The sequence below is a fragment of the Corvus hawaiiensis genome, chromosome Z (assembly GCF_020740725.1).
Source record: "Corvus hawaiiensis isolate bCorHaw1 chromosome Z, bCorHaw1.pri.cur, whole genome shotgun sequence".
NCBI classification, from domain to species: Eukaryota; Metazoa; Chordata; class Aves; order Passeriformes; family Corvidae; genus Corvus; species Corvus hawaiiensis.
The window spans coordinates 34651396-34665909 of record NC_063255.1 but is presented as its reverse complement, the minus strand read 5'-3'; the positions used below and the strand labels follow the sequence as shown (position 1 = coordinate 34665909).

Here is a 14514-nt window from a genome sequence, read left to right as displayed (position 1 = left end):
ACAAGGAGACAGGAAAATTTTTGAGAAGTATTTGTGTCAAAGTTTGAGGATCTATTTCAGAAGCCACAAAAATAAAATCAAGCACAATTGCAAGAGGTAGAGGAATAAATTGTAACAGTAAATAGTGCACTTGGATTGCAATCAAGTGTAAGTAAGCACTAAGTCTGCATGCCTGCCAGTGGAAGTCACTGCATCTCTGCTCCTGTCACCTCTGAGAATGGGCTATGCCAGCGAAAGTTGATTCTGTCTTGAAGAACAAATAATCCAACCTCTCAAGGTCCTTTTAGATCCCTTTTTTCCCCAGTCGTACTGTGGTTACAGAAGACCTTGATCTTCCAGAAAATATAACAGAGGTAAAGACACTTGAACAATTTCTACAGAGCCTAACACCACAGTAAACCACAGAGGTTTGATTTTTCTCTATTTCTAGAAATGATAAATCACATGCCAGTCTGACTTAGTACAAGTAAAGATGACATTACAAATATTTCACTGATCACTAAGGCCTTGTATGCAGGAAGAAAATACTGCATCTAGTTTACTCTTCAGTTTCACACTGAGTTAAGACTTTCTAATAATTGCCTCTGTAATAAATGTGAGATAGTATTTTCCAGGTTTTGTAATTCTGAAAATATGCTATAAATTAACACCTTAGTTTTTGCAGTCCTTTCCTGCGTAAACACATAATCCTCAAGTTCCAGAATCAAAGCTGCTCCTGACTTTAAATTTGGCCTTTGGATTACAGATCGGTATAACTTCTGAAACCTGTCTTTCCTAACTCTGCATGCTCTTGTCATTGATTAGCATGATCCTCTTCAAAGCATTTTTTACATGTGATATGTTCTTAGATAACACACTAGTAAAAATAAGCATATTTTTCTCAAGAGCAACATTATCCAAAAGCTCTCTAGAGGTAAAACTTGAAAGAAATGTGGTAGGGTTTTTTCTGTTACTTTGAAAACCACAGTATCATGAACTTTGTAACAGTTTCTCTGCTACCTCTGTTAGAGAAGATACTTCTGAATCGTATTTCTACACTGACACAGAGAGAAAAAGATAAATGTGAGATCAGCTTTAGAAAAACAGGTTGAATTACTATCCATAATTTCAGATATAAATATCCAAATTCACTGAGTTTGCAAAACCAAGTATAAAGAACAGACTCACCCTTTCAAGGTATTTTTTTAAGTACTGCTTCTGGTCTGGCTGGAAATACTTTCTACAAAAATCAATTTGTTGTATTAAATTGTTTCCAGGCAGAGCTATGAAGCACAGCTATTTTTAAAATTAAAACAACAGCAGATATGTTTTTCTCATGTAGGTTTGGTTCAGATCCTGTTCAAGCTTGCAATTTTATCTACGTATTACCACTTCTCCCTTTGTAAGGTATTCTGGTCTACCATGAAAGGAGTCATCATTAACCACCACTATAACTACAATTTTTAAAACATTTTTTTTATGTTTAAGCTCATTCTTCAACTACTGAGTTCCTAGGGCACCATAAATAATTTTAATTTCCCACTCCCCAAAAAAGGAAATTCTTATATGAACATAAGTTTCTAGTTTCCCTGTCATAGACTCCTCCCCTTTTTTCTTTTCAACTTGATGAGAGAAATGTTTCACATTAACTCAAAAGCAGCATGATTTGTATTTCTCCACAGGAAGTTGTAAGATTTAAAAGAGTAATTACTGATAGATGCTACAAGATCCTTGGTATTTTCAACTTAAAGAATACTCAGAAAGCTTTGATAGATCTTTAGAATCTTCACAAAACTTGCATTCTGTCCATTTCCTTGTTTACTGTACTGAAAAGATTCCCTTGTTTTATTAAGACATTTAATTTCAAAGATCATTTATTCTTACTTGCAATGAAAAACTCAGTGGACTCCTAAAATGCAGCTTAAGTAACAACTGCTGAAGATCCAACAGTTCTAACACAAAGACAAATGGCTAAGACGATTTGTGGTGAGAATCTGAAAACTAAACAAACACCTGTTTGCAGACTAGACTTTTGAGGCAGGTGAGAATTTTCTTATTCAAACTGCACAGGTTCATCTTCACTCTGCAGAATCCAAACCTTAGGCAGTCATCAATTACAATTATATAGTGGAAGTGACTCTACATTTTCTAGCCCACAAAATTATGTTAATATTTTTGCATATATGATTTTCTCTCTCCAAGAATACAGTCCCATGGCAATTTAAGCTGCTCTGCCAGGGCTGCCATGTGCTCCTCCTCCCAGCCATCTATCTTCTCTTCCCCACACCAATGCTGGTGGTCCATGGTACTGGAGGTAAGCCAATTCAGGGACCAGGCCAGAACAGCGTTGGATTCTGCAGGGTTAATTTTTGTCCAGTCAGCTCTCTGATATACAGTTTCCATAGTTTTGCATTACTTGAAAAATATATGTCAGGGCAGCACATGTTAAGAGGACAATTTATTTTAAAAATGCTCCTCTAGTTTGTCAGCAAAATCTGAAAGCAGCACATATTTAGAATCAGAACAGAACCATTAATGCCTGAAATAAAAGAGTACAGATGATATTACATTGGGGTTCTCTGTCTGCAGCCTTCACTTGCCTATTTATGCTTTTGGATTTTTAAGAAGGGATAAATTTTATTATAGATAGAAACATTGCTGCAACCTTACTAGCTCTAGTATTATTATTGGGTTTATCTATAACACAATTCTGCTGTGTCATTTTTCTAAACAAGAAACAAGCATAGCAAAACTATTACTTATCTCCCAGAATACAAGCTTTTTCATTTTAAGGATAAAAAAATCTCAGCATTCTCTTTGCATACTATAACTTCCTTCTAAATTTTATGATCATGAACAAGGCAGAAAATTTTATACATTGTTGAGGCATCTTAAGCTTTCAAGCAGTTCTATTTATTATTGGTTCATACAAGAGATTGACAGGACCTACTCTAAAGTCACTCAGCTGCAGTAGTCCAAGACTATCAAGTAACACTCTTTTTCCTTTTTTTTTCCCATTTTCTTATTTTCTGACCTTGCTCTATTCAAAAATACTTTTGATGCACTCATGGGAGTAATTTCTCATGCAAACCCAGGCAAACTGAATTAATGTTTCTAGAACAGTCCTTCTTGGCTTTTTTCTTCCAGAGAGCTTCTTATACAACAAGATCTTTGCTTGTTCTGCCTCCAAAGAGAAGAACAAACAAGCAAGGTCCCACAACAACTTCGTCTGATCTAAGGTGGCACTGCTGTGCCTCAGACCTCCTGTCCCTCAATGTGCAACCCCCTCTGCCAGCATTGGCTGTCCCACAGACAATTACAGTTTTATCATACCACTCTCACATGGACCTGCTGTACCAGTTTCAGATTATTATTTCTTTATTAGAAAAGTTAGAGATACAACACCCATCTATTCTGTTGTAGACATGGAAGAAAGCAATCTTCTCCCTTTGTGCAGCAGTCTGCCACTCTCATTAGTCTGTCTTTGGTAGAGCTCTTTGATTCCTCTTTTACACTTATATACAATAAATTTTTGGGTTTTTGTTTGTTTGTTTACAATTCATTTGACTTAGGAGAGTTTTTCTGACTAGTAGTAATTAAGTTTATTATTTTCAACCCTAATTTTTATACTTAAAGACACAGGAATAACATTCTTCCTGTCTTTTGTGGTACATTATCTGTTCTCTATCTACACAATAATTGAATATGTGACTGTGCTATTGCTTTGATAAAGAATTAATCCATTGATAGCTTCATTTATGATTCAACTAGACAGTTGTGTAGACTGTTTTGAAAAGTAAGCCTTCAGAATTCTAGAACTCTTACAGAATTTACCTCTTCTTTATACAACCAGTCAAGTAATTCTTCTTATCTAGACAATACCATGGGGGAAAAAAATAATGTTAATGTGTTAAACTATAAAAAGCAAGGAAAACCATTTATAGAAACTATTTCACCTTGAAAACATACTCACCAGATGACGTGTTAAATGAACACCCTAGAGCAGTTCTGATGAAGACAAGTGGCAAGTGATGAAGACAAGTAATCTGGAGTTACAGAATTAAATGTTTATTCTGTTCATATAAAAGGAAGTCCAACAAAGCAATTACAAGACAGAAATCTAAGTTCAGTAGAGGTTTCACAGGTATGACAATATACACAAGGGGTCTTTTTGTTCAAGAAAGAATACTGAACTTGTTTGTTGCTGTCTTAAGAAAATCACATCTGAATAGAAATTTCAAATCCAAAAGGTATGTTAGACATGTGAAACTGATGGATTGCTCAGGGACAAAATGCCAAATGGGGATCCAATCTAATTTCCTGATTCAGCTACTCACACCTTAAAACCAAACTCTGGGAAACCGTGATCCCCAATATTTCCCCACTCATTTCACTTTGCTGCTCCTGCAAGCAGTACCCAGACAAATTATCTTCCTTCTGCTTCAGCAAAAATCATTAGAGTGGAAGAAAAAAACGCCTTATCTCTTGTGCTAATTCTCTGTCCATGTATTCTTTCATTTTTTCTCTATGACTACTTTCCAGCAGAGCCAGCTTGCTGATTTAACTAAATAAACTAGGAGCTTCAGGTGTCTGTGAAACTACGCCCTCACCAACCACACACAGCCTTTAGGAGAGCCTTTAATGAGCTCTGCTCTAGACTCAGAGCAACAGGCACGTGAAACCACACTCATCCTTTAAATACCTCCTACAGAACCAGTAATAAAGGTGATACCCTTCCCCTCCCTCAGCTACTCTGTATCGCTCTCCTTCACTCGCCTTCAAAGACAGGCACACATTACAGCAAAAACAGAAGGCATCAATAGACATGAGGGCTAATTCAATCAGCACAGAGGAGTATGTTCCCTTTGCTTCCTGAAGCAGCACACACTACTGATACATGTCCATAATGGCGCATGGAGATACACACAAACTGATTCAACACCAGCTCAGAAGGATGGAACTGTATGTAGGATACCTATACTGGGTCTTCAATGTTGGTGGAATTCATCTACTTATGCCCATCACAGTAAGAGTGCACTACTTGGTGAAATATATTTCTATAGTGATTTCTTGTTCTCACTGATACTACAATGCAGATTGGTTTGTGTTCTTAAATGAAAGCTTTTGTCCCCTGCCATCTAAAACACAAAGTCACAATTTATAACTAAGAGATCGCCTCTTGACTTTTTGAAAAGTATGGTTTATGGCCTGGAAAGTCATGTACAGACATTTTTAGTTTTAAAAAAAGATCACAAGCTGGCATCACTTGGAAGAGGAAGTCCTTTCCCAAGCTGGCCGAGGAGGACAAACAGATGTCAAAAGAAAAAGCTGGGTTGTGAGTCAAGTCTGTGGAAAACATCAGCAAAACTATCTAGCAGGATGCTGCAAATGAATATTGGTGTATGGCAAAGTCCCAGAAAAAGTAAATGCAAGAACCCGGTAAGGGACATTTCACTACTTATGCGTTTAGAAAAAAACCAAGAGAAAAGACAATAATTTAAGCAAAATCCATGCTTGTCCCGAATGATTGCTAGAAATGCTGTAGTAGTCTTTAGTGGAGTAACAACTAAAAGCAGGATTAACAAACAATGCATCTTCTTTCAGTGCAACAAAATCCTGTCGTTCCTTTTCTTTGAAGCATTAACTACTTTGTAGTCACTGGATTAGAAGACTTGAGTGCTTGCATGCTTTCCAGACATGCTGAGCCTAATGACAACTTCCTTTATAAAGCAACAGCCTCACAATGAATAAACAAACTTAAATAGCAAACCATTCTTTGCACAGAGAACATAGTGACAGATGCTATAAATTAGATGGAATACTGTAAGTAGCATTTCTTCCTTCTGAGCAACCATACAAGGCAACAGAGAACATCTATAAAAGGAGTTATTATTTTTAAAAAAATGAAAGTTTGCTTAATATTTTTCTTTGTCTGCAATGTTAAAAAAAAATAAATACAAAGAGACCTTTAAAATAAATTCTCTCAGTCAGAAGTATGATTAAAAGCTTGAGATGCTGACTGCTTCTAAAAGACATTTTTATTGAATATAAAATAGAAATTTAAGACACTGAAAATAAGCCATGAAAAGGACTCCACAAGTCCTTTAATTAGTGGTCAAACATATTCCCATGTCAATGACAGTTCTGAAAGCTATTCACACCTTAGACAAAGTGCAGTGAGTTTAGAAAAAAGATCAGCTTCTCTGCAAACAACTGAAAACTCACTAAACAGGATTAATTTGCTTCATCTCTCATGTGGTCCTCTTCTTCCAGCATCTTGCATTTCTATGCTGTTTACAGCAACAAAGTGATTAAGGAAATAAGTGCAATTCCATTACAAATCCTTAATTTAATCAAGACACTCAAGGGGAAAAAAAATCCAGTGCCAACTCTTGACCCAATGATAAACTTCATCACTAAACTAACAATTTAATCAACGCTAGAAACGGTTTGATTAAGATTTGACCTAAAAATAGTTAATGTGGGCAATATCATTTATTAAAAGCTATCTGAAAACTCCTTGTACTCAAAGATGTACTGACTTTTATCAGATGACCTGTGTAAAATTTCCAGAGCCGAATCTCTTTTATTAAAGTCAGGATGGAGCTACAGCTAAGTCTTATGCAACTTTTGAGATCAAAATATTTTATAACTTTTTGTAGTTAGGCATTTAAAGACATTCAGAAGTAATCCGTGCTTGTATTAGTTTCTCCACAAACACTGTACTCTCAGAAATTAGAGAGGTTTTCTCTTTATGAAGTTAGGTAGAAGCTTACAAACTTCAGGGCTTTCAAAATCACAGCCATGAGTTGCCATTATGTTTTCATTCCCAGATATTGTGTTGACAGAGTTGTTGTGGTTTTGGTTTTTTTTTTTTTTTGAACACTGCATTCTGCATACTTCTCAAGTCACGTGAGCATCAATTTCCAGTTGATTAAATGTCCTTTGCTATTTAATGGCAAGGGGGCAAAAGTCTGTAAGCCGAGTCCATTGTGCATCACCATTTTCAACAAATGACCATCCTCATTGCTGTTGCCTCTCACCTGGCCATATTCTAAAAGTGAACACTGGAAAGGCTGAAATAACATTTTCAAAAATAAACCTTTAAGTGAAATGTAGAGTAACAAATACTCTGTTTACCATTAAGCAAATCTAATTAAACAGAAGAATACCCCTCAACAATAGAAGTACACAAGTATTTATTGCTGTGATTATGGGCTCTCAACCACTGTGACGCTTATTCAGAGAAGAAAATGGAGTCTCAAACTTCATGCCTATCGAAGTAGAGTGAATCCACGCTTTCTACAGGTGGTTGAGGCGATTATCACGAGCCTGTTTATGGGGAAGCTCTAAAATAAAAGGATAAACCCCAAACGCGCTTTTAATGGTAATTTATGATTTTATACTGCCTCCGAGAAGGTTGAAACTTGACATGTCTCCTGAGAGCATATACAAGTGGACAGAGCAGTACTATTGCCCACAAAAGAAGACGGAGGTACGCTGCCACACTCCCAGCGCTTTTTCGGCCCGTTTTCCCGGCGCCAGGCGCTCCACCCGTGGGCAGCTCCGCGCCCGGCCAGAGGTTCCCGGGAGCGTGCACTCCTCCACCCCCCGGGAAGCTGTGGGGAGGCTCTGGGAGGGCAGAGAGAGTCTGGCCGTGGCAGATGCACAAGCGTCGGTGTTCTCGGGCTGCACCGGAGGGTAAGGGAACGAACGAAAAAAGGAATGAAGAAAGGAAAGAAGCTCACGGGACACTGTGCACACCTCCCTCCTGCTGCATTCGGAAAACAGATCGAGCTGCTCAGGGTGAAGGGAATAAAGCGGGGCCGGGGACAGACGATCCGGCATCTCCTCTTACAACCGTCAGAGGACGAACGTCATCCTCCCTGCGGCCCCGGGGGATCCCCGGAGCCCTGGACCCTGCAGGAGGGGCAGAGCAGCGGGGCAGCCTCTTCAAAGGGAGCAATAAAGGCTCTAGGAAAAATAAACGCAACGGGAACTGACCCCAAATCCGCGAGCTGTAACATGCCCGCCTCCTGCTCTCGCCCGGAAAGCTCCCAGACCTCTAGCTTTCTGCTGACCCTCTCCCTTCATGGTAAGGCAACAAATGGCAAGACCTCGGACCCCGGAGCTGAATAACAGGAAATAAAGGCATCTGTCACCTCCCGGGGAGAGCTAAACGGATTAGTGAAAGCAACAAAGGGAAGAAAAGGTCTTTCAAACGTGCAATTGATTAACAAGTCCCCTCTAATCTGCAGCATCACTGTTTTTCCTTAAAGACATCATCGGTCTCCTCCAACACGTCGGTGCAATTAAGTTAAAGCTAGGAAAGGCGGGGGAGGAAGGCTCTGCCAACCCGCCGAGCTCCCGCACTGCCCGGTGAGGACAGAAGGGGAAGGAATACAAACATGGCATGGAAATGGTGCAGCCTTGTCATCTGCTCCCTCGGTCCCTGGGCAAGGAATCCCGGGAAGGACTTTGTGAGTAAGGTTTATCTGCTGCAGAGGGGGAGAGGGCAATTTTCCAGAGAACGGCTTCATGAAAGATCAAAGAGCTGGATCCGGCAGCTCCTACCTCGACGGTGCATTTCACATCCCAGAGAAAACGAAAACGTTAAGCCTCCCCTTTCCTGCCCTGAAAGCACCACACAACTTAGGCGTGAGCGGAGGAGGGAAATTTTTTTTAAAAAAAGAAAAAAAATTATGCGGCTTCTTTTACAGGAACTGTGTCTTACACCATCGTGGCTTTCCAACCCTACACATTCCCTAAGGTCTCTGTAAATCACGGCGCTACCCTCGGAGATGTCGGACAAACTGGCATCTGTTCAGCAGCAGCGGCGCTGCTGCCACGGCGCCAGGTCAGATGTTAATAGGGACAGTTTGTTCAGCCCTAAAAACAATCGCGGAGCTCACTGAACCGCGCGCCCTAGTGTTTCCTGAGCCCAAAGTCTGACCTTCTCAGTCCCTGAGGGTCGGCCAGGTACACAGAGAAAATGGGACCCTCTAAAGCTCAAAAACACACAGAAAGAACCCCCGCCGAGCCTCCATGAGCTGCAAGCACGGCGGCTGCCTCCTCGCCCACTCAACTTTAATCCCCTCCTGGTTCCCGCTGAGATTCTGGCAACACTCAACGTCCCAAATAATAACACATTATTATAACCATTCCGAGGAGAGGGCTGGAGGGCGGGCAGAGTGAAGGAGGAGGCTCCACACATTGCTATCCACCCTCGGCAACAACAAAACCCCGAACTTTTCCTTTGTTTTCTCCTTCTTTCTCCCTTCACCCTGCCCCCCTCAGTGGCTACCAACCAGCCTCGGAGCGCTGAACCCGCCGAAAAGAGGCACGAAGATCCTGCCGCTAGAGTGGGGCAGAGGCGCCGGGATGCGCTCGGGGTAAAAGTTTTAGCTGCCCTCGCCTCCTGCCAACCCCCGCCCCCTTATAAAGAACACAACATCAGGTTTCCATTGTGCCAAGAACCGGGGAAAAAAATAAAAGAAAACAAAAAGGATGGCGTAAAGAAAGAGAGAAAGGAAGAAAGAAAAGAAAAATAAAAGAAAGCGGAAAAAGAAAAGAAAAGAGAAGAAAAGAGAAGAAAAGAAAAGAAAAAAGAAAGATAGAAAGTAACCACCATGAACCACCACCTGGGGATGCTGGCGGCTCCGCCGGTCCCAAATGGATACGCGCAATTCTCCTAGGAACTGGAGCAGCTTCCCCTGCCTCCCCTTTCCCCACACACCCCTACTCGAAGAGCAGAGGCATCCTCCCCTCCAGCCGGGGGGCCCGCTCCTTACCTGCCGCGCGGAGGCAAAGGAGCGACGCGGCCGCCAGCAGGAGCAGGAGGCGGCCCGCCGCCCCCCGCCGTCCCGCCGCCGCCGCGGGGTCCATGCTGCCCGCCCGGCCGCCGCGGCACAGATCCCGCAGGTAGCCCGCAGGGAGCAGCGCCTGGGGCGGAGAGGGGTCCGGAGGCGCTGCCGCAAACTCGTCCCGGGCACCGCCGCCCCGGCCCTGCGCTCCTGCTAACGGACCGACCCCGACTGGGGGCGGAGGAAGCTGCGCTCCTTTCCCCTCCTCCTCCTCCTCCTCCGCCTCCTCCTTCCCCAGCATCCGAACGTCACCCGGGACCCGACACAGGGGAGGGGTGCGGCACCGAGGGGCGGACAGGACAAGGACAGTCCCTGCGCTCCGGCACCCTCTGCCGGGGGCAGCCGCCGGCCCCGGCCCCAGGCGAGGCCGCGCACATTTTCCCTCCTCACTCGACGACCACCAGGAGCCAGCAGGACTTGGGCCCCCTCTGAAAGGCGAGTCCTGCTCCCAGAAGCCTCAGGAGCCTGCAATCTTCCTCACAAAAATCCCCAATGAAACAAAAAGAAGCGGGCGAAGGGCACATCGCCCAAAACCGCTACGGCTTTTCTCCTTTGCCTCCTTCCTTCTCGCTGCACAATCGAGGAGCTTTTGCACCCCTACAACGTTAAAAACAAGTTGATTGAACACAGTTTCTCCTGCTTCCAAAACGCACAGGGGCGTCAGCAGCGCAGCACGCGCTCCACCACAGCTGGGATCTCCTTTGCGCTCTACCGGTTCTCTCAGGATAGGGTGTCAAAAGTAAAGTTTGCTTTCTGTCTTCAGCAGGCAAAAATAATCTGCTCCCAGTAAAGTTTCAAATATTTCCAAGTTATTTACTATCAGAAATAAGGGCATTCTGAGCATAATTTAAGTAAGCTTTTAAAATTAAATTTTTTAGGGTGGGGGGGTGGGGAGGGAAGAAGGAGCTGTCTTGGTTTGGGTTTTCTTTGCAGTTCAAAGAAATCAGTATTTTAAGTTAATGCAGAACTGTCAGCAGGCTTCTTTTAACTACATCATATAAACTCCAAGAATACACTTCAGCCAATTAATTGCTGTGTTTTTAAAGTTATACTTTAACAGCATATTTAATTAGATGTCTTCTCTGCAAATACATTTCTACTGTTTCAGATTTCATTTCTAAAGATTTGATGCTGAGTAATGCTGAATACCTACAAATCCCTTTAAGTTCTTCTCCAAATCAAGCTCTAAATTCACAATAATTTTAGTGAAATTAATTTTCCATTAAATTTACTTCTTAATGCAAACAAAGGCAAACATTACAACATATTCTTTCTTCCTCATTTTGCACCCTGTTTCTTTCCTCCCAAGTTTTCAGTTCCATCTTGAAAATTCTTCTGGCACCTAAGAATGACAAAGGGAGGTCCTGATCCCTCTTTGGCAGGAATGTAGAACTGACTGATTTCAGCCCCTTGCCATCACAACAACACATTTTAAAATCCCTTTCATAAACATATGAAACCTATGGTAAAAGCAGTGATGATCCTTTTTATAAGCTCCACTCCTTGGATTAAAGTCTGCTCCAGATTTTGCCTCTTTGATAGTTAGGAACATACTCCTTATTTCCAGACTATATGTGCTCAGATCAGTTTATATTCCTTCTCTCTTGTGCCACTACTATCCTTCCCACTTCCCCCCTCTATGGTATAAAATGACAGATTCACACCCCAGTCTTTATGTTGTTACCCTAAAAAAACCTAAATCTTTTAATTTCCTCTGAAATTATCAGTTATGTGTTTCCTGATCACCCTAATCCTTTTTCCTGCCACACTGAATATCCCTCATTCCTCCAAAATTTTGGGAGTCTGATTTAATCTTTCTCATGATGAGTGACTTGAGCTCGACATAGTAGTGGAGATTCTTTCTCTACCGAGCACTTTTAATTTCCTTGCTGTACTGAAAAGACTGATACATACTGGTGATTTACAGCACCTTGCCAGTTATAGGTATATTATGATGTGTTAGAAAATCTACTTCCCTCTTTCTTTATAATTTCCAGTGTACACCTAACAGCAGAGACCTGCATCAAAATTCTGACCTCACAAATCCACCCTACCCCCCTTTTCTGTATCTCAACTCATCAAGATCAGTTCCTTCTGCGCCTTCTTTTATTAAAATCACCTGTTGACTCTGCATCAACAGAAAATTTTGGTTGCACATTGATAAATAAAATCAGTGTCAAGAAATGTCCCCAGGAAACTAAAACAGAGACAAGTGTTATGACTTTTAAAACAAATTTGAGGTGGTTAAAAACTGCAGCAATTACCTGCCTAAAATGTTGCAAGTTCAAACTCTATGTTTCTCTGAAATTTGCAGCTGTGTTTCTTGCCTTCCAAACTTAATAGGAAATAAAAATATCTGCATAAATTAGTCTACATTTTGCATAATCATCCCAAGAAAAAATATTTTGGGTTTTTTTCTTATGCTCTCGAAGATCTCACAAAATAACTAGGATATCGATCCACTTTTTGCCTTTGGGAATAAATTAGCATTTGATAAAAAATTTTGGTTGTGAATCATTTTCCTGACTTAGGATGGGAAACTAGTTTTGTCATGAAGGTTAAATGACTAGGCCAAGTTAGCTGTTGAGAATTTAAGTCACCTTCATGCCCACAAAGTATTTTGTCACTAACCACAAAAACTGCTGTTCCATATTTCACATTGCAAGTGAAATCACTACAGTGAAGAAACCACAATACAAATTCTTTCTCTGTATTGTAGAAAAATATGTACAGCAAAGAAGCCTCAAACAACTGCACATTCAGGGCTGGTTCCCCCTATTCATGTAAGCCATTAGAGAGATCACTTGTGTTGTGCAACATATGGTCGCAAACTGTTTTGTCACTATTTGAGAAAGAGAAAGCTGTGCATGTATTTGTTTGCATGACCATATGGCATGTGCCTGATAGGAGCAGTTAAGAGCAATGGGCAAAGCTGGAATTCAGCCTGAAACTTCCTTGGGAATCCCTGACAGACTTTGGGTGGATTTCCTTTGCCAATTGTGTCTGCTTTCATAATAAATGTAGCAAAAGTGACTTTAAAGAAAGTGTAAGATTAAATGTGGTTCCAGTTGAGAATCTTAGTGTTTGTATAACTATCCTGCAAGCCTAGGTAAGTTTTAACTGGTACACTATCTTTAGTAAAAAAATTAATTCCCCAGCTGATCCTTTTATTCATGTGATGAAAGCAGCACAGAAAACATTACCTATATGTTTCCTGTTTTCAGGATCATCTCTTTGGCTTTTCTCTACAGTATTAAAATATATCACACAGGTTCCCGCTATGGGCCAAAACTGAGAAAAGGATTTGGGCATAAAACATAGGATTCAGACACTAAAGTCCAAATTTGTAATGCAAAAATGCACCTGTTTAGTCTTGAACATTCATTCTTAGCTGAATCCTGTTAGGTGTGGTCAGTCCCTTGTGTGATCAGTTATACATGTTCAGAACTACCCAGCCGAATGCTCACTTCCACAGAGATCCAGAAACTTTCCTGCCACAATGCTTGAGACTCTTGACAAACCATTCCTGATTCTGACCACCCATACAATGTTAGTCACTGTCTTCTGAAGAGCACATTTCAGGAGAAAACTGAGGTGGTCATGCTCAGTGTTAAGTCTTGGCCCAGCAAATACCAGCCTAACCCATGGGGAGCTGGGCTCTCAACCTTTCTCAGCATCTAGGTCCTCAGGGAGTGACTTGATCACAATACACTGTGCAGAAGAGTGGGACACATTCTGCTCCACTTGCTGGAGCTGTGCCATTGTATGCAAACAAACTGGAGAGCTTGGGATGGAAGTGAGAAGGCACAAGGGGAAGTCTAGCTGGGTTACTCGGACACCGAGCATAGTGCAGGAATTTGATGAGACTGTTGGTCAGCTGATAAATGTGTTACAGTTAGTGTAACTCTGAACAAAAAGAAAATAGTTTTAGGGCAGCTGTTCAAATAAAGAACTGCATGTTCACAGTCTACCTGCACATTTCTGTGGTTTGTTGTTTTGTTAGGGGTTTTTTAATGAACACTGTAAATATTAAAATAATAATTAAAAAAAAAAACTGTTAAAAACACTCATTAGGAAACCTTTTCCTACAGAAAAAGCCATCAGGTTTTGATCCATGCTTTTAGACCAGTGTTTCTTATGCTTTAAATGTACATGATTTTGAGATATATATGTGTGTGTGTGTGTATTAAAATAGTCACAATAAATATTTTTAAGGAATATATTTCATTTTAAGGAAAATATTTCACCTCCAGAAGGTAAAACCCGCTTCTACACAGGCTCAGGAGCCATCTCCCTTCTTGCTTTTGTTTCCAGGTCAACACACACAAACATGTCAAGTAGTACCATTACAGGAGCCAACTGACCACAGAATAAACAAATCTGCAAGCATTCATACCATCAACACTCTTATTAAAAGAAGATCACCAAGGATATTTCTCATGCCTAGAACCACAGGAAACAATAAACAAAGTGTTTCATTTGTTTCATAAGTTAGGATGCAGACAACATGCCCAAAACCAGAGCCAATTGCCCTAACTTGTAAAATCACACTCACCTGATGGTTTGAGCATCCTGCAGTGTCTTCAGACTGATGCACCCTCCATCCTCTCCAGTCATAAAAACTGAAAGGGGGAAAAAGCTGCATCTCTCTCTTCTCTATCCACTATTTCTA

General features: G+C 41.2%; 1 protein-coding gene across 1 annotated transcript in view; it reads right to left on the bottom strand.

Annotated features, from left to right (window-relative positions):
- ROR2 (receptor tyrosine kinase like orphan receptor 2) overlaps positions 1 to 10065 on the bottom strand; it is a 143755-nt gene extending 133690 nt beyond the window's left edge. Inside the window, exon 1 of the mRNA XM_048292440.1 lies at positions 9771 to 10065. Within this exon, the coding sequence (XP_048148397.1) occupies positions 9771 to 9864 (94 nt within the window). The 5' untranslated portion in view covers positions 9865 to 10065. The remainder of the gene's footprint in view (positions 1 to 9770) is intronic.
- Between the last annotated feature and the right edge of the window lie 4449 nt (positions 10066 to 14514).